This window comes from Medicago truncatula, chromosome 8 (assembly GCF_003473485.1).
Source record: "Medicago truncatula cultivar Jemalong A17 chromosome 8, MtrunA17r5.0-ANR, whole genome shotgun sequence".
NCBI lineage: Eukaryota > Viridiplantae > Streptophyta > Magnoliopsida > Fabales > Fabaceae > Medicago > Medicago truncatula.
The window spans coordinates 29,562,371-29,583,569 of record NC_053049.1 but is presented as its reverse complement, the minus strand read 5'-3'; the positions used below and the strand labels follow the sequence as shown (position 1 = coordinate 29,583,569).

Genomic DNA, 21,199 nt, shown 5'->3' with positions numbered 1-21,199 from the left:
ATTATACAAATTAGGGGTGGTTTGATAGGATCAGATTTATGTACAAAAAGGAGTACTAGAGTAGGGAGTGAGTATTGAAGAAAGAAAATGATATAACATATATTTTTTTATTTAAGTAGGGAGTGAGTATTAGACTTAATTTTTTGTTTGAGGTCCATTGCATTTGAAGGCCCGATCTAATTGAGCATCTTGCACTCCCTCAAGGCCGGGCCTGATGATACCATGAAAATCACATACTAGAGTTGCCATGGGCTCGACAACCTACGCAGTTTATTTGTGGAGATCAAGAGTAGGAGGAGGCTTAGCCTGCATGTGAAAATCCTCCATTAATCTGAAAGTAATTTGATTTCGACTCCCATTTCATTGATTTCATCATTTCAAATAATGATAATAAAAAATAGTGGTGTGTGTGGCAGAATTGTATATATGGTTTTCTGGAAGATTAATGACTGAATAGAATTAAAAAGCTCCACACAAGCAACTTAATCTATGAGTTTTTTTTAAAAATTGGTCATAATAAGAGTTAGTTAGTTGTTTGGGCACTTTAATTTGTCTCTTCTTACAAGGGAGATACTTGGAGCTCAATCCCATCCGTAGTTGGTCCAAATTATAAAGATTATCCAACTCGAGAGTTCAAGCAAACTCGTTTTACCTACATGAAATGACTCGTAAAGTTGAGTTTTAAACTCATACGAGCTTACATCTGTTAGTCTGTATTTTCGACAGTCTACAATAAATACAGTCAATTAAGTTCGACTCAAGTTTTGCGGTTTTTTCGAACCATTTTAACAATTTGGTTCGATTCGGTTCAGTTTTAATGGTTAATCGAACCATGCCCACCTCTAATTACTACCATTACGGAGAATATCCATACTGAATCTGAGCTAACAAATGTGAATAATGGTAGGAAAATGAATAGAAGTAATCAAATCATCAAAGGAACAAATGTTGTTCAAGAGGAACAAAATAATAGACATGTTGAGACCAAATCTGTTGAAGCATGTATAGATAAAATAGTTGATTCCATTTTTTGTTTTAATGACTTTTTTTTAATGACAAATGTTAATTGTTATGTTCGTTTTTTTTCTTATTCAGACGTGAACTCTAGACCTCCAACTTCTTAACCATTAGCTCAAACCATTGAGCTACCGAACCCCTAGGTGATACCATACATAGTTAATAAACAATTATGTCAATTTTAAGAACTCCTATTGACTGAGAAACTAAGGACAAGGATAAAGATTTGGTAGAACAATCTCCTATTGTTAATGTGTTTGTTGAGAAAGGGGAGAATTCAAACACAGCCTGGTTCCTGATGTTTTGCTTTATTTAAATGAAACTATTCGTAGAAATCCTGCTAAAGTGCTCTTGTTGATTGGACAACGAAGGATAAGGATAAACATATAGAAGGACACCCTTATGTTGCTAATGTGTTATTTGAGAGAGGGAAATTCTATCAATGTTAACCTTGTATTTGATGTTTTGCACCCTATGAAAGAGACAGTTGAAAGGGATCATCAAGCTAAAATTGCTCATATTAATGGAGCATCTAAGGACAAGGATAAAGTTTAGGACACCATGATATTGTGATTGTTTAGAGAGGCGAGTATGAAATACTAGCAACACATATTTTAACACACACTTTTCAACACATTCTTTTTGATTGGTTAAAATTTACATTGGACCCACCAAATTTATATGGGATCCACATGATTTGGTGAGACCTACATGAATTTTAACCAATAAAAAAAGTATGTTGAAAAATGTATATTGCTGGCATTTCTCTTCCAACTTTGTTAACCTTGTTCCTAATGTTTTGCTTCCTTATAATGAGATTGTTGATATGCAACCTTATACTAAAAAAACAAGTAAATAAGCAATTACCCCCTGAAATTGTAAGTTTAGTCAATTACCCCCCTTGAAATTAACAAAACTTCAATTACCCCCTTGAAATTGCACAACGTTAATCAATTTACCCCATCCGTCAAATTTTTCTGTTAGTGAACATGACGTTTTGCAAATATCCCCCCTGAAGTTTTGCACTTATGTTCAAAATGTCCCCCGAACTTGAAATTTTATATTTTTCTTTATGTGCAATGAAAACTATTGATGTTCCTTTTTATTTATTTATTTGGGGGGAAATGGGATAGAAAGGTAACATGGTGATTTCCTTGACGATTGATTTATTAAATTTAATTTGAAGAAGTGAATTAATGATACCATCTTAAAAATAAGAACTAATTTGAGGTTTGGTCTTTTCTTTTTCACATTGCATGTCATAATAGAGGAAGATGCATAGATCTTAAATCTTAAACTATGTGAACTATTTGGGAAATGAAAAGTCTTTATATTATTCTATGAAGTCTGAGTTATGCTCCAAGGTTCTTGACTTGTTTTAGTATCAAAATGAAAAAAAGGCTTTTTGTCATGTTTTATACAGGAAAATTAGTTCACATCTAATTATGTACTAATCTTATTCTTGTCTTGTGAAGGTGGTGCACAGTCCTTAATTGTGACTTTGTTTCTCCTTATTGCAACTCATGCTAACCTAAGCCTTGTAAACTCATAGTGATGAGTGTGAATTCTCTCAGGACCGTTGTAAAAATAACCATTATTGTTAATTTAAAAAATACACATTTTTCCCTTCCCCAATTTTTTTTTTTTTAAAAAAAAACTATGGAAAAAGCAAACAGGTACAAGCCTATTTTGATGTATATATGCATGTAGTTTTTCCAAACTCCAAAATTAATAGTTAGCTTTAATATTTAACTGTCAATTGTTTGCCTTTAAGAGAAAAAAAATATAAATTTTTAAGTTCAAGGGGCATTTTGAACATAAGTGCACAATTTCAGGGGGTATTTGCAAAACGTTATGTTCACTAACTGAAAAATTTGACGGATGGGGTAAATTGATTAACGTTCTGAAATTTCAGGAAGGTAATTGAAATTTTGTTAATTTCAGAGATAATTGACGAAACTTATAATTTCAGAGGATAATTGCCTATTTACTCCTAAAAAACAGATGATGGCTTCCAATGATGTTGTAATTCCTCATATTAAAACCCCATATACTCTGATCAAGAGCATTATATGTTGATTTTTTTTATCAAGAAGACACCCTGCACCGTGAAGCATTGTTATCTTGTTATGAGGAAATCCCAAATTCACAAGTAGGTATGAGCTTGCCTAATATAAACACTTCCTTGGTAGATGAAATTGTTGTTAATCCTTCAACTATGGAATACTCTAATGTGATAGTTCCTCACTTCACTTCAGAGTAAAAATGTTTGAGTAATGATGATATTTGAATTGATGATAACTTTTGTGATAATCTTATTTTTCTTTTTTTTATTGATAAAAAACAACAGATAAAAAAATGAAAAAAAGAATTAAATACAACATGTGGGTATAAAAGAGAGAGTTGTTTAAAAATTGTTACAAGTGTTCAAATATAATATTTCAAAAAGTTTAATGGTAAAATTGGTAACACGTGATAAGTGACTTAAATATTCTAAATTAACCATCATTGAAGGTCACTTTCGGTGCTGAATGTGGGACTTGATTGCTACATGAGCTTAGAGGCCACCATTTGATTCATTATTTGTTTCCATTCTCTTGTATGTGTTGATTGAGTTTGAATGACCGACAACTATATTCATGATATCTAAACAAAGTTGTGTCTAAGCTTGTAATTCGTAAATATTTGAATGACAATTTGTTTCACTACCATGTTTTAAAGGGTAAATACTCATTTTAGTTCTTAAATTGTGAAGGGTTGTTACAATAAAATTTAATTTTATCAAAATTACAACAACAGTTTAGTTATTTTGATCATTAAATATGTTTTTAGATAGTTTAGATATGGATGTGTTTTTCATAGTCAATATACTAGTTCATGAAACTAAAAATAAATAAATATTTGAGAGCGTGTTTATAATTTCGATACATGAAAAGATTTTAGTGACAAAATCTCACACATTGAGATACTAAAATGGTTGTTGCACAATGACTTCTATTGGAAAAGAGCATTGATACATTGATCACCCCATGTGGCATACCATCAATGTACACTTTCATGTGGTATGGGCAATTTTATTCATTAGCAAAAAAAATAAGGGATAATTTTGTTCAACCCATACTATCTTCCTTAACACTCTCATTATTAGTCACCAGCAACCACACCCAACCACCACTCTTGTCCTCGTCACCACAACCGTCCTCGCCGACATCATGCTCAGAAACCAACGAACACGTCGGAAAACATGGAAACTGCGCCAGCGCCTGCACCTAGAAAAACACAGAACCCACCACCGTCGCCACCATCATCTCAGATCTCGCCACCATCGTCCTCGCCACATTCATCTTCTTTCTCCTCTCCATCATCGTCCACAACACTCCACTAACACCACCACTCTCTTTCCCGTTCACAACACTCCACCAACAACAATAGCGTCGCTGCAGTCATCATCTTAGATCTCATCACCTTCGTCGTCGTCACCATCTCCTATCTCTTCATCTCCGTCACCGTGTTCTCACTTCCATCGATCTCTGATCTCACCGCCGTTTCTAACATCCAGCATGGTTCTCCATATTCAGTCATGGCTTCGCCAAATCCAAAGGGGAGAGAGATCGTGAGAGGGAGTCTTTCAGAGAAGAGAGAAAGTAAAGGGAAAGTGATAGAGTTAAAAAGGGTGTCTATCAAACATTGTCCATTGAAAAATATTAGTGAAATATTTTGTAAGTGTTGCAAAAGGTGTACCGGTTAACACTTTATTTTTAACCAATTAAATTGATTACTTGCATTAAAGATACATGGGTTAATTGTACACCTATTTTGACTTTTGTATAGTAATACTATATTTCGTATATGAGAAAAATGATATTTGAACAATTATTGTGTATGATTTTCTCTCTCATACTTAGATTATGTTTTTGTTTTTGATCAATAAAAAAATAAAAAATAAAGGCTGTCATAAAAGTGGCTAACAAAATAAATAATTTTATAAATATCATTACTTTCGCATGTATATGTAAATGTTATTTCCTTTCCAACATAATTTTCAAACTGTATATACTCATCAAACTGTGTGTCGGCATGCTTAACACAATTTAGATATGTACCCACATCTATATACATGACACAATTGTAATTTAAATGTTTTTTAACAAACCTGTAAAACTTCAATACTCTGATTTCACCATCCAATAAATGTGTCATTGCAAGTCATTTTCAGTGCACAGTGGTGTGGGGATTGATTGCTGTTAAGACACCATGTGGTTCATAGAGACATTGAGTATTTGGGTAGTAGGTACATTATTTGTTTCCATTCTTTTATGAGTTAATAATGTTTATCATGAGAAACCCAATTCTTACATGCAAGTTGCAGCAAATTATTTTGGATAAATAAATGTTATTATTGTTAATAAGTTAATGGATTATGTTAGTTTACTTATTGTATGTTTGGAATGGCCTCAATTTAGACAAAATCACATCGAAAATCACAGCAACGCAGAAGCTTGGTATATTAGCTTCAGAATTTTCACAACAAAAATGCATTGGGATGCGGTATTGAATTGGCAAACGCGTTTCCAATTACACATGCTTAAATTCTAAATCTCTTAATTATTAGTACTCATTCAATGTCTCTCACCTCCCCCACTGAGAGCTGCTGCATGGGACATTATTATTATTTGTTCAATGTAAGATTCATCAAAGTGAATGTCCTAAAAGATATTGAAGTATCAATCCCATGCTTGATATTTTAGTGATTGGCACATTACAACAATTCAGTAAGGCACCATTTTAGGTTTTGAAATCGTACGCTGTTTGTCAAATTAGAATCTTAATTTTACAAAACAATAAAATGCTCTCTCAAATTGTCTAATGTCATTCAAATCGCTCCCTCCCTCAAATTGATCGGTCGTGTCAACAAGAATGTCATGTTATATGGAGTATTTTGACTAGAGTTGTCAATTTTAGGACACATAAAAAAACCAAGGTTAAATACCCCCTTTTATATGAAAACTATTTGGTTAATCACAATGATTTAGAAAGTATATTTGTGCGCACACATATTTGAGAAAATATAGAAAAAGAAGATAAATTAATTAATATATGTCCATAAAAAAAAAATGTATATTTGAAACTGTATACTTGTCAAACTATAACAATACGTCTTTAACACATTGGTCTGATTGATTCCGCGTCCAAACCTTATTTCTCGCGTTCGAAAGCTCTTTTTATCGTGATTTGTTGAAGCTAGACATTCAAGCATCTCACTAAACGTTCCAAACTACCCGTTAGGATATACACATGCTTAGATATATATCTAAATCTATATATACAGGACATAATTGTAATCTACATGTTTTTTTAAATACCCTATAAAACTTCAATACTCTAATTTCAGCATCCAATAAACGTGTCATTGCAAGTCATTATTCAGTGCACAGTCGTGTGGGGCTTGATTGCATATATGCCACAATTTGGTCATTGAGTATTTGCTGTACACTATTTGTCTCCATTCTCTCTTATAGTTAGTTAATGCTTAAGTTAAGATTTAAAACAAAAAAACATTACTTTCATTCAAGTCGCATCAAATTATTTTGGAAAGATTTGTTAGTAGTATATAAGTAAATTGATTTGCTCCCTTAGTTTCTAAAGTTTTGAACCCAAAACCTCGTATTTTTGGACATTTTGCCAAACCAAGTGTTCGTACAATTTAGTAAACTACCAAAAATATCAAAACATAAGCATTGGATCCATTATACTACAAAGTTCTACTAATGCTAAAATTATCGGTGACAAGATCTATCAAAAATCTCAGTTATTGCTTACATGACAACATAATTTTATTTTGAAAAAAACAGTACAAACTACTTTAATTCTATAAATTATTGCTTACAGCAACACTGAAACTCACTACACTTTCCACCTTATCCCTTCCTTCACTCTTTCTCAATGTTATCTCTATAGAAACCATTGAAGAAATATAAACATAAATATTCACATAATTCATGAAGAAAATGCAGAAACAACTTGGTCACATTATTCACACCCTCTTCATCCTTCTCTCCATACTCACTGTAAGTTTATTTTTTCTTCATTTCATCACTATTTTGTTGTCCAATAATTAATTGTTGCATAAATACTTTAAATGATAGTATCTTACACTAAACTTATATGCTATGAAGCACGGATACGGACACGACACAGTCACTGACACACTGCCGACACCACTAATGATTTGAGAAAATTACATAATTCTGTAATTACAAGTGTCAGTGTCGTGTCGGTGTCGGACACGACATGTGTCGAACACCGGAACGTCTAATCCGAGGAGTGTCCGTGCTTCATAGTTGATGTCTCTTTTATTATTATTCTAATTGTTTATGTTTATGAATAATGCAGGTTGGTTTAGCTATAAATCATGAAAAAGAGAAGAACCAAAACCCATTCACTCCAAAAGCTTATGTAATTCGTTATTGGGATAGAGTGATCAAAAACAACTTACCAAAACCATCTTTCATCCTCTCTAAGGCCTCACCACTCAGCGCCACCGAAGCCGCGACATTCACAAAACACGCGGCCGCCAACACACTCTCCACAAAGCTGCCGGAATTCTGCTCCGCCGCCCATCTCTTCTGCTTCCCGGAACTCACAAAACAACGTCCTTTCGACCCCTCACATTTCACTGTCTACGAAACTGACCAGAATTTCACCTTCTACAGCCTCGGAGAGAATTTCACCACCTATGGAACTCACAAACTCAATGGAATCGACGCGTTCAAGAATTACTCCAACGGTTTATACAACGAAAAACACAACGAATTCGCAAGATACAGCAAAATCTCCACCGGCCACAATGACAGTTTCAAAAACTACGCCTTAAACAACAATGAGGGTGTGCAAACCTTCAACAGCTACGGCACTAAATCCATGGCTGGATTCGGTGAATTCAAAGCCTACTCTGAAGAAAGCAACATTCCTAACCTAAAATTCACCACCTACACAGCCTCCGTGACCGGAAGAGAACAATCATTCGTAAGCTACAGCGATGGTGGTAACTCCGGTAACCAAAGTTTCGCAAGTTACGGCAAAGACTCTATTCACGCAGTTAACGGTTTCACTCAGTATGCGAAAAATGCTAACGTCTTCAAATCTGATTTCTCTGGATATTCAGAAAAAGGCTCAAGCGCTGTAGATGCTTTCGTAAGCTATAGTAAGAATTTGAACAAACCTGAGAATACTTTCAAGAACTATGGTAAAGGAAGTTTTGCTGCTCAAGAGAAATTCACCAATTACAGAGATGGAGCTGGTTCTGGTGATGATTCTTTCACTTCGTATGGTGAGAATTCGCAGCGCGGGGTCAAGGTGGATTTCAATAACTACGGTCAAAATCCAGATTATCCAAAATCTCCAGGAAGTGAAACTTTCAAAGGCTATGCTAAAGGTGCTGATTTAGATCATAAGGTTTCGTTTAAAGTTTACAATGGGAATAATAATACATTTAAGGATTATGACAAGAAAGGTATTTCTTTTGCTAGTTATAATAAAACTACTACTTCAACTAACTCTCTCAGTGATAGTGGTAGTTTGGCAAAAAACATGGTTCAACCTGGTAAGTTTTTCCGGGAGAAGATGTTGAAGGAAGGGACAGTTATGCCTATGCCAGATATAAGGGATAAATTACCGCCAAGGTCGTTTTTGCCTCGTTCCATTTTGACCAAATTGCCATTTGCATCTTCTAAGTTGAATGAGATGAAGCAAGTTTTCAAGGTGTCCGAGAATTCTTCGATGAATAAGATGATGGTGGATGCGTTGAGTGAGTGCGAGAGGGCGCCGAGTGTAGGTGAAACGAAGCGTTGTGTGGGTTCTCTTGAGGATATGATTGATTTTGCAACTTCTGTTTTGGGTCACAGTGTTACTGTTCGGTCCACTGAGAATGTAAATGGGGCGGGCAAGGATGTCATGGTGGGTAAAGTTAAGGGGATAAATGGTGGAAAAGTTACTGAATCTGTATCGTGTCACCAGAGTTTGTTTCCTTATTTGTTATACTACTGTCACTCGGTTCCAAATGTTCATGTCTATGAAGCGGATCTATTGGATCCAGTTTCTAAGGCAAAGATTAATCATGGTGTTGCTATTTGCCACTTAGATACAACTGCTTGGAGCTCCACCCATGGTGCATTCATGGCTCTTGGGTCTGCCCCTGGTCAGATCGAAGTGTGTCATTGGATCTTTGAGAATGACATGACTTGGAGCTCTGCCGACTAAAGTAGCATCTCCACTCTGAAGTCAATATGTTTTTATTTCTATGTCGTGTCAAGTAAGTAGTTTTTTGTTTCTATGTTTAGAAATAAATGGTTTTTCCGTTTCAAGAAAATGTACTATGTATTATTTATCAACTTAATGTGTGCATGTTTGGATTGAATGTGAGTCCCAAAAAAATATAATGTGTCGCTGTAATTTTGATTACATTTGTTTAACTTCAACAAAATCACACGTTATAGTCATCATTTCGTCAAACTTCCAAACACACGCTATGACTTTCTCTTATGCAAGTGTGTTACATATAAGTTCCTAATGAATCTTCTTATATATTAAAGTTAACACATAAGTTTATTTTAACCCTAATTTTAACCTAAATCTTAATGCCTTAATTTACTGTTTTAACCTTAATGCTTATTTCATTTGTTCTATTTTTTTGTTTAAACTAATCGGCCCGCTTATTTATTTCATTTGTTCTATTTTTTTCTTCAACAAATCGGCCAAATCACACTCATAACTAAATCTCCTATTTTCTTCAACAAAACAAATCGGTTCTTCCTTTTCTCTTGGTTCACGACATATACAAGCAACATCACTCCTAAATCTGATTTCAACAAAACAAATCGGTTCTTCCTTTTCTCTTGGTTCACGATTCAATTTCGACTGTTAATGGTTTGTTTTTGAGAGTAGCTGAATCATTTGTTTTTGATCGGGGTTTGTTTTTGATCGGTTTGTTTTTTAGAGTAGCTGAATCATTTTTTTTAATAGTTTGTTGTGAAATTGAAATTGATAGTAGCTGAATCATTTGTTTTTGATCTGTTGTTGTGAAATTGAAATTGAGAGTAGCTGAATCATTTTTTTTTGATCGGTTTGTTGATTTTACAATTTATGAATTTTCAAATTAGGGTTTAAAATAAGATTAATAGATTATCTACTGTAATTGTTTTAGTTTTATAGATTATCTATCAAATCATTATGTGCAATTGATTATGTTTACATAATCATCTGGTTAGTTAACATACCTTTTTCTTTTCTTTGATTCTCTTCTTTTCATCACTATTAACCCTATTCTTTTCATCGCTATTTTAGAAAACATGGTCGGCATAAATATAGAAACTCTTTTGTCGTCTCACTGCCTAATTGGTAAACTTTTTAACACATATTCCTTTAATCTAATTATATTTTCCTGCGATATATACATGACAAAAATTTGACTTTCGTTTTTTATAGGTCCTTTGCTCAAAAACTCACTTTCAGAATATGACAAGGCAATCAACAAGCTACAAGTAAAGTACAGAACATATATCGTCGAGTACGACTTCGACACTGTGAGTATACTTTCATTTTCGTTGTACAGAACAAGCTATTGATGGGATAAAACCACAAGTGCACGGTCTTACCAAAGTAGTAAAAATAGAGTATCGTTCCGACAGGGAGTTAGGAATTCAATTAACTTTAAATAATGATTAGACTGAAGGTTTAGAAGGCAGAAAGTTGTATTTTTAATTGAAAGAAAATAAAAGAAAAGAAATGATAAAAGCCTTGGGATTATTGGTTTATCTAAATGACAAGTCCTTCACAAACCAAACTATTAAACTTATAACCTTATGTTAGACCTAACTTCTAAAGACAATTTCTCTTTTGTTCCTCTAGCAAGCAAGCCTATTTCGCTGACTTGATTACTATTAGATTTTGGTCCTAAGTTGCAACCAAGCCTATTTCGCTGACTTGATCACAATTTAGAATCCTTGAAGTTCGAAACTATATGTCTCAAAGATTGTAAAGACTATTTCGCTGCCTTTACAATCTTTGTCTAAATTCACTTGTTCGAATATCAAAACTCCACTTTCGTTTTATGAATTGATATTTGAGATGATGGACGAACAATTATCAAACCCTCCACTTTCGTTTCCACAGTTTGATAATGGTTAATCCATGTTAAAGCGGTGAATTTAGATTAGAGATTAGGGTTACATGAGATTAAGGTTTAAAGCTTGGTTTGATTAGGATTATGTCATTAGACTTATCCAACAATCCCAAGACAAGAGAAGTCTACTCACTGACGTTCATTGTAGACAAGGAGAAGAAGAGAGAAAACATAAAAGTAAATAACAAGAAAGTAAAATGAACTTTTATTAGAAAGACAATTGTCACATATTGTATTCCAAGAAAAGATGAATATTTGTGATGGCTAGCTACTCTATTTATAGTTTACATTCGACTTAAAATCTAAGTAATCACTAGAATGTTCCACAAGTAAACTAAAACAGAGTAGCTTAAAATCTAAGCAAAAGCAGCAAAAGTAGTTCTGGAGTGTGGCACGGCCGTGCCAAGCCTAGCACGGGTCGTGCCAAGCTTCTGACTTTGGGGGAGATATATTTTGTCTCCAAATCTTCGTATTTTCGTACCGAATCAACTCCAAATCCCTTTCTTTTGCTCCAAGACTCAATCCATCAAATATCCGTTCCTGAAATATAACAATATGGAATTAAAGTAAAATAGTTCAAAAAGGAAATAATATAAATATAAAATAAACTTAAATCTAATTAAAACAAAACTAAATAACATATTAAAATAGATAATAAATGACTCATCAAACTCCCCCACACTTGAATCTTTGCTTGTCCTCAAGCAAAAGGCATAAACATGGTAGCACAAAATAATATTATCATATGACAATTTAATTAAAACACATGTCTCCTCAAGGGCTTCAATTTCAAGCGTACACTAATCACAAACTCAAGCATTTCTTGTAAACCTTATTCAACCCAACAATCAAGTTTCAAGTGAGTGTGTGTGTGTAGTCCAACCCTTTTCTTGCTCCTGTATAAGGTAGATATTATGAGGAAGAGGTTCTAACCTTAACACTAAAGTGACCGAGAAAAATCCTTTCTTCATTTCATATAAGATAGATGGGAGTTAGCTTAGATAGATTTGACAATTTAGATACTTGGGGGCTTGTAGATGCCTAGGGGCTATCATTTCACATTGGAAGTCCGTGAGGGGGTATCCTTTCCTCCAAGTTTCCATGATCACCCTAAGTAGTGCTACAACTTATTCATCTTCACTTAGGAAGTTCCTCTTTTTTAGAGGGTTTTATTCAAGCACAATTTGTTTGAGAAGTCATCACCACATTTAGGAAGTCAGTGAGGGGGTGTCCTTTCCTCCACGTGTTGGTGATATTCTTCTGCCCCATTTTGGTTTACACATTATAGCACATTAAAATTATTCCCACACAAACTTATACTACTTTTACTCTGAAGATTTTTAAGGGTCCAAGTTACCATTAAAGTTAGAACGTGTTCCTTAAAATACCTATTCATACACTTACTCAAGGATTGCAACTAGGTGCTTTTCTCATTGGAGAATTTATTCACTTTCAAACAAGATGTGGGTATATCAAGAAAACTTAAAGCACAAGAGTTTACTTTCATGTACAAGAATTAACCAATTAAGAGGAGACAATAAAAAATTTATGTCATGATATTTTTCAATAAAAATAAGCTACTTAACCATGCCTTTCACAATAAAACAGAACAAAAGAATAAAGTTCAAGGGAGTTTGGAAACACTACGACTAAAGACACTTTATTAGGCTCCCCCCACACTTAGGAGAAGCATTGTCCTCAATGATTTAAAAGAAGAAGAAGAAAAAGAAGAAGAAGAAGAAGAAGAAGAAGAAGAAGAAGAAGAAGAAGAAGAAGAAGAAGAAGAAGAAGAAGAAGAAGAAGAAGAAGAAGAAGAAGAAGAATAAGAAGAATAAGAGAAGTAGAGAAGAGTAGAGGAAGAGGAGAGCTCACAATTTTATTGAAGTCCATAAGGTGGACCTTGGAGGTGAAGTGTTGCATCATGTATCGGAACATTTGATTGTCTTATGCATTTATTTGATTGCCCCTTAGGACATCGTTTCTTATCCCGACCATTTCAACACCTAGTTTTTGTTGCTCGGTGCATATTATTTGAACTTTGGTTTGCATCCATGCCCACCGTTTATCATTATAGTTTCCACCGGCTTTTTGTTCATGGTGTTGTGCACCTACCTCATCTTCATCACCACCATCATCATCACCATCATCTTGTACATGTGGGTTAGTACCAACATAAAGCAAATTTTCCACCACCTCCGGATTAGTAATGTCCGAATTAGGTAGAATAATCAAACAAGTAGTTCTAATAATTCTCCATTCATATTGGTAATTGTGAGTAGGGTCATGGGTTCTAAGGAAGGACAAAGTAGTGAGAGTATATAAGTTTGGATAATAATTTTCCTCTATCCTCTTGATCCCTTGATTCACACTCACCCTAAACCTCTTAGCAATAAAAGTGATGATGCCACCTACCATTATATCACCCTTATCATCCGGTTTCTTTTTATCAATTGAAACAAGATAATCAAGCAAATAATAGCAAATGTTAACATGGTGGGTATAAAGCATGTCCGACAACATAAATAGCTCAACATTCCTCATCATTCCTACCTCTTTTCTACTCCATATGGTGCAAGCAATAACCATGTGAAGGTACCTAAGCACAGGGTTGTGAATTTATTCAACAGCCTAATCACATGTTCATCTACCTACCCTTGGACAAGAAGGAGCTGTTGTGACTTGGGCTGTTTTCAGGAGAGAGTTCCTGAGAAGATACTTTCCGGAAGATGTTCGCGGGAAGAAGGAGATCGAGTTCCTTGAGTTGAAGCAAGGAAATATGTCTGTGATAGAGTATGCTGCCAAGTTCGTGGAGCTGGCGAAGTTCTACCCGCACTATACTGCTGAAAATGCTGAGTTCTCAAATGCATCAAGTTCGAGAATGGTTTGAGGCCCGACATCAAGAGGGCGATTGGGTATCAACAGATTAGAGTTTTTCCGGATTTGGTTAATAGCTGCAGGATCTATGAGGAAGATACCAAGGCTCACTATAAGATTGTGAACGAGAGGAAGGGCAAGGGACAGCAGAGTCGTCCTAAGCCGTACAGTGCCCCTGCTGATAAAGGGAAACAGAGGATGGTCGATGATAGGCGGCCTAAGAAGAAGGATGCTTCAGAGATTGTGTGTTTCAATTGTGGTGGGAAAGGCCACAAAAGCAATGTCTGCCCTGAGGAAATCAAGAAGTGTGTCCGGTGTGGCAAGAAAGGTCATATTGTAGCTGATTGGAATCGTACGGACATTGTGTGTTTTAACTGCAATGGAGAGGGTCACATTAGTTCACAGTGTACTCAGCCTAAGAGGGCGCCGACTACTAGTAGAGTCTTTGCTTTGACTGGTACTCAGACAGAGAACGAGGATCGCTTGATCAGAGGTACTTGCTATATTAATAATACTCCTTTAGTTGCTATTATTGATACTGGTGCTACGCATTGCTTTATTGCTTTCGATTGTGTTTCTGCTTTGGGTCTTGATTTGTCTGATATGAATGGAGAGATGGTTGTCGAAACTCCAGCTAAGGGTTCGGTGACTACTTCTCTCGTATGTTTGAAATGTCCTTTGTCTATGTTTGGTCGTGATTTTGAAATGGATTTAGTTTGTCTACCTCTGAGCGGTATGGATGTGATTCTGGGTATGAACTGGTTAGAGTACAACCATGTTCTTATTAATTGTTTTAGCAAGTCAGTGCATTTCTCTTCCGTCGAAGAGGAGAGTGGTGCAGAGTTTTTATCTACTAAGCAGCTGAAGCAACTGGAACGCGACGATATCTTGATGTTTTCGTTAATGGCTACTTTATCTGTTGAGAATCAAGGAGTGATTGATAAGCTACAAGTGGTGTGTGAATTTCCTGAAGTTTTTCCAGATGAGATTCCTGATGTGCCTCCAGAGAGAAAAGTTGAGTTTTCTATTGATCTTGTTCCTGGAACGAAGCCGGTGTCGATGGCACCTTATCGTATGTCTGCTTCCGAATTATCTGAATTAAAGAAACAGTTGGAAGATTTGCTTGAGAAGAAATTTGTTAGACCAAGTGTTTCACCTTGGGGAGCGCCGGTTTTGTTAGTAAAGAAGAAAGATGGTAGTATGAGGTTATGTATTGATTATTGATAAACTACTTAATGGTATAACTTATATTAACATTTTGTGTATAGTTTATTACAATTTATGTTATTATTAATTAGATACTTATCTATTTTTCTTTATTTTATATAGATAAGAAAGTAGAATAAAATATATTAAAAATATTAGATTTTTGTGAAGATTCTAATCTATGTGCTTATAGATAAATATATATGTGTGCTTGTATGTCTATGTGAAAGCATTAAAATTTCTTTTTACACACACCAACGTTCACATAACAATGAGCTTGCCTTACTCTTTTTAAAACAATAAACAAGTATAGGCCCAAGAGAAGTATTTACATCAAGACCCAAATAAAATCAAAAGTGCTTGTGTCTTTTAGTCATAGTTGGAGAAAGAAGAGGAACAGGGGCGGTGACTAATAAAAGGGGAAGCTAGAGATTTTGTCTTCTTCTAACACCTAGTTGCTGCACAAGAGAATGATACAGGTGAAAATAATCAAGGAAGAGGCAGCGCAAAAGACAAATGAATGAGGCGGTGGGTACAGTAAGCAACCTCAAAAAGAAACAACTTGGGGAAAAAGCTGTTTTGTCTACGGATCAGAGGCAACATAAATTGAAAGTTCAACTTGGAAGTAATGGGATTAAAAAAAGAGCTGAAGACTTCAGGTTGAAGGAATTTGGAGGCGGCAAGAGAATGCTTATAAATAGGCATCACAACTCACTTTTGAGGGGACTGACTTCACACATTACAGAGACACTACATGCAACAAAGAGAAGAGCTTTGGTTTGGGGATAGAAATTGAAGATTCAAGTCTTGGAGCAAAAATTTCCCCTTTCTTTTAGGTTATTTATTGTTCTTAATTTCATGAATTTTATCTCTATTTTAGTGTTGTTTTTGATTATGGATAACTGAATATTCCTCTAGGGTCTTAGGTGGATCTTGCAAGTTTAGAGACCTTGTAATGTTCTAGTTTATTAATTTGAATTTCAGTTTTTATTCCAATCAAGTTTGTTCTATTGATTTTATCATATGATTAGGAATGATCAAACCTTTGCATGCTAACAATCAGTTAATTGATCAGCGATCGTACTGCAATTAATTGGTGGACCTATAGAACAATTGAGACTAGAATTATTGCATGATCAAACCTTAATTTTAGTCTTCCAATCATTCAACCTTTTCGCGCTTCATGCTTTTCTTGGTTTCAACTCTTTGAATGACCAAACAAAGTGTTAACGTAGGAGAAAGAATATTAATCACGAATGACCAAACGGATTAGTAGTTTTAGTAAAGGGATTGGTGATTGAATAAAAATAGGAATTTGATTAGAACTAGACATTAGGGAATCGAAACTTGCAAGTGAAACCGCGACCCTAGACCTCTCTTTATTGATTACATCTTCGCATTTTTATCCTTCTTCGTCATTACTTTTTCTTTAGTTACCGAAACCATTCTATTACTTGTTCGTCTAAATAATAAATTAATCTTAATTAGTTTGGTACTTGTTAATTAATCCCTGTGGATACGATAATCTTTTATACTACTTCTGCGATAGAGTACACTTGCTCTAAGTGTGTTTTTAGCGCAACAATTATCGACAGTTGAACAAGGTAACTATCAAGAATAGGTATCCACTTCCGAGAATTGATGATTTGATGGATCAGTTAGTGGGTGCACGTGTTTTCAGCAAGATTGATTTGAGGTCAGGTTATCACCAGATTAAAGTAAAAGATGAGGATATGCAGAAGACGGCTTTCAGAACGCGTTATGGTCACTATGAATATAAAGTTATGCCTTTTGGTGTTAACAATGCACCTGGAGTGTTTATGGAGTATATGAATCGCATCTTCCATGCATTTTTGGATCGGTTTGTGGTTGTGTTTATCGACGACATTTTGATTTACTCCAAGACTGAAGAAGAACATGCTAAGCATCTAAAGATTGTTTTGCAAGTGTTGAAAGAGAAGAAACTTTATGCTAAATTGTCTAAGTGTGAATTCTGGTTGAAAGAAGTGAGTTTTCTTGGCCATGTTATTTCTAGTGATGGTATTGCAGTGGATCCATCTAAAGTTGAAGCGGTATCACAGTGGGAGACTCCTAAGTCAGTTACTGAGATTAGAAGTTTCTTGGGTTTAGCTGGTTACTATAGAAGGTTTATTGAAGGGTTTTCTAAGTTAGCTCTTCCGCTAACGCAGTTGACTTGTAAAGGTAAAACTTTTGTGTGGGACGTCCATTGTGAGAACAGTTTTAGTGAATTGAAGAAGCGTTTGACGACTGCTCCAGTTTTGATTTTGCCTAAGTCTGATGAAACTTTTGTGGTATATTGTGATGCGTCCAAATTGGGTTTAGGAGGTGTGCTTATGCAAGAAGGTAAAGTGGTAGCTTATGCTTCAAGACAGTTGAGAATTCATGAGAAGAATTATCCTACGCATGATCTCGAGTTGGCGGCCGTAGTCTTTGTATTGAAGATATGGAGACATTACTTGTATGGTTCGAGATTTGAGGTGTTTAGTGATCACAAGAGTTTGAAGTATTTGTTCGATCAGAAGGAATTGAATATGAGACAGCGAAGATGGCTTGAATTGTTGAAAGATTATGTCTTTGGTTTGAATTATCATCCAGGTAAAGCTAATGTTGTTGCAGATGCCTTGAGTAGGAAGACATTGCATATGTCCGCTATGATGGTCAGAGAGTTCGAATTGCTTGAACAGTTTAGAGATATGAGTTTGGTTTGCGAATGGTCACCTCAGAGTGTGAAACTGGGTATGCTGAAGATTGATAGTGAATTTCTGAAAAGTATCAAAGAAGCACAGAAAGTTGATGTCAAGTTTGTAGATTTGTTGGTTGCTAGTAATCAGACTGAAGAAAGTGATTTTAAAATCGATGATCAAGGTGTGTTGAGATTCCGAGGAAGGATTTGTATTCCAGACAATGAAGAGATTAAGAAGATGATCCTAGAAGAGAGTCATAGAAGTAGCTTGAGTATTCATCCGGGAGCTACGAAGATGTATCATGATTTAAAGAAGATTTTCTGGTGGTCTGGTTTGAAACGAGATGTGGCACAGTTTGTGTATTCCTGTTTAGTTTGTCAGAAGTCGAAAGTTGAGCATCAGAAACCTGCTGGAATGATGGTACCTTTAGATGTGCCAGAATGGAAATGGGATAGTATATCCATGGATTTTGTGACAAGTTTGCCGAATACTCCTAAAGGGAACGACGCAATTTGGGTTATTGTTGATAGGTTGACGAAGTCGGCTCATTTTTTACCGATCAATATTAGTTTCCCTGTTGCCCAGTTGGCAGACATTTATATCAAGGAGATCGTGAGGTTGCATGGTGTTCCTTCGAGCATTGTGTCAGATAGAGATCCAAGATTTACTTCTAGATTTTGGAAAAGTTTACAAGAGGCTTTGGGTTCGAATTTGAGATTGAGTTCGGCTTATCATCCACATACAGATGGTCAGTCGGAGAGGACAATTCAGTCGCTAGAGGATTTGTTGAGGATTTGTGTTCTTGAGCAAGGAGGAACTTGGGATAGTCATCTTCCGTTGATCGAGTTCACATACAATAATAGTTATCATTCAAGTATTGGAATGGCACCTTTCGAGGCTTTATATGGTCGGAGATGCAGAACTCCGTTGTGCTGGTTTGAGTCAGGTGAAAGAGTAGTCTTAGGACCAGAGATTGTTCAGCAGACTACTGAGAAAGTTCAGATGATTCAAGAGAAAATGAAAGCGTCGCAGAGTCGACAAAAGAGTTATCATGATAAGCGTAGAAAAGATCTTGAGTTTCAAGAAGGAGACCACGTGTTTTTGAGAGTCACTCCTATGACTGGCGTAGGACGTGCTTTGAAGTCAAAGAAGTTGACCCCGAAGTTCATTGGTTCGTATCAGATATCGGAAAGAATTGGAACGGTGGCTTACCGAGTGGGTTTACCACCGCATCTTTCGAATTTGCACGATGTTTTCCATGTGTCGCAACTTCAGAAGTATGTCCCGGATCCATCTCATGTGATCCAAAGTGACGATGTGCAAGTTAGAGACAACCTTACGGTAGAGACTTTACCAGTGAGGATTGATGATCGTAAAGTGAAGACGTTGAGAGGCAAGGAGATACCTCTCGTGAGAGTCGTTTGGATGGGAGCGACTGGTGAAAGCTTGACGTGGGAGCTTGAGAGTAAAATGCTGGAGTCTTATCTAGAGTTGTTTCCTTGAGGTAAATTTTCGAGGACGAAAATCTTTTAAGTGGGGGAGAGTTGTAACGCCCACTTTCGTTAAATTGTTTATTTAATCGAGTTTAGGCGATTATATTATATTTATATAATATATGCATGATTTTGGTATGCTTTGATGATTTACGATGATTTGAATGATTTGATCGATGACATGATAAGTTATGAGTTTTGGAAGATTTGATAAGGATATAAGAATTATTTTATTGTTAAATAAAATAAAGATTTAAAAATAATATAAAATATTTAGTTAAGGGTTGTTTTGATATTTTAGATAGTTTTGAGGGAGAAAGTGAGATAACATAAGTAATTAGGAAGAGATATAAATAGGAGAAGACCTAATATTTTAGAAACTCATTGTACGTGAAAACTTTTGGAAAAGGGAGAAAAAGCTTAGAAGGGAGAAGAGCATAGAGAGGGCTGCGATTTCTTCATAACCAGGTAAGGGTGAGACTAATAACTCAGTATTGTTAATTGAATGTGATTCTGATGATTAGTTAACAAGAATTAGGATTGAATTGGAGAAAATGAAAACTAGGTCAAAACCTTAGAATTGATGATCAAACGGTGAGAATTGGTTTAATTGATGTAGAAAGTGTTCCTAGACCTTAGATAATGTTTATGACGAACTTTGGAATCAAAAACAAGCTTAGAACCATGTGAATCGTCGAGTTTTTGTGAATTTAGGAAGTCTGGCCGTAGCGACATTCATCGCTCGCCACGGCGAGCTATGAATCTCGCCTCGCGAGTGATGAACATTCATCGCTCGCCTCGCGAACCCTGTTTCCTCGCCTCGCGAGTTGTGCAATGCAGCTCGCCATAGCGAGCGACCTTACTCGCCTTAGCGAGCTAAGGCAGAGAGCATGTTAGATTTTGTATTTTCGACTTTTTAGTTGGACCTTGAATTCCTTAGAGTGCCTGAACATACCTAGTAATGATTAGGAATGAATGTAGGGCAAGATTAGACCCATAACAACTTTAGTTTGGGAATTGTTTAGTACTCGCCATGGCGAGCAAGAACTCTCGCCTCGCGAGCACCTCCAGCCTTGAGTGTTATGAGTGTTTGTGCGATCTGTGTCGCACGTTTTGATCAAGAGCGAACCCCCTTATGATAATAAGACCTAATGATGACGTTAAATGCAGTCTGTAAAGCTGTTTAAGATATGTTGATATTGATTGAGTATGATTAATGTATTGTACATTTATGTAAGATATGGAAGTGTAATTATGATATAATTGATGTGCTATTGATATAATGATATCATCTTGTTATGTGACTTGATTATGCTGCTGCTGTTATTTAACTAAGTGCATTGTATATATTTATATATGATGAAATGATGACGTTTAGCTCCAAATTGTTGGATGCATGTTGATATGTTGATTACGATGTTTTGTTCATAAGAGTCCATGCATAGCATCTCATTGAGCTTAGTCCTCACCACGTTTATTAGGAGCTTTGTTCTCCGCACGATTATTAGGAGCTTTGTCCTCCGCACGATTAAAGTATATTAATACTTATGATGACGATTGGTACCACATGCATATAAGGAGTCTAAGAGCATTGTCACATTGTCATGTCCATAATGCTATGTTGTTGATGACGATTGAATAAGTGAATACGTGATATTTGTTTATTGAATATGTGAATACGTGATACTTGTTATTTGAATATGCAAAGTTATCCAAGAATGATT

General features: G+C 35.5%; 1 protein-coding gene and 1 long non-coding RNA gene across 2 annotated transcripts; both read left to right on the top strand.

Moving 5' to 3' along the window:
• The first annotated feature begins 6,800 nt into the window (after positions 1-6,800).
• Positions 6,801-9,488, top strand: LOC25501334 (polygalacturonase 1 beta-like protein 3). The gene is made up of 2 exons (XM_013590525.3): positions 6,801-7,085; positions 7,411-9,488. The coding sequence occupies exons 1-2, from the start codon at positions 7,017-7,019 to the stop codon at positions 9,274-9,276; spliced, it is 1,935 nt and encodes a 644-aa protein (XP_013445979.1). The 5' UTR covers positions 6,801-7,016; the 3' UTR covers positions 9,277-9,488.
• A 764-nt stretch (positions 9,489-10,252) lies between these two features.
• Positions 10,253-16,666, top strand: LOC120577341 (uncharacterized). Its single transcript, XR_005643393.1, has 3 exons — positions 10,253-10,413; positions 10,501-10,598; positions 15,591-16,666. It is a non-coding gene; the product is annotated as an uncharacterized lncRNA (long non-coding RNA).
• The last annotated feature ends 4,533 nt before the right edge of the window (positions 16,667-21,199 follow it).

Bases quoted from the DNA above. Each gene is read 5' to 3' on its own strand.
- LOC25501334 (XM_013590525.3), top strand. From the start codon at position 7,017: ATGAAGAAAATGCAGAAACAACTTGGTCACATTATTCACACCCTCTTC. The intron at 7,086-7,410 runs GTAAGTTTATTT...TGAATAATGCAG, and splicing joins TCCTTCTCTCCATACTCACT to GTTGGTTTAGCTATAAATCA.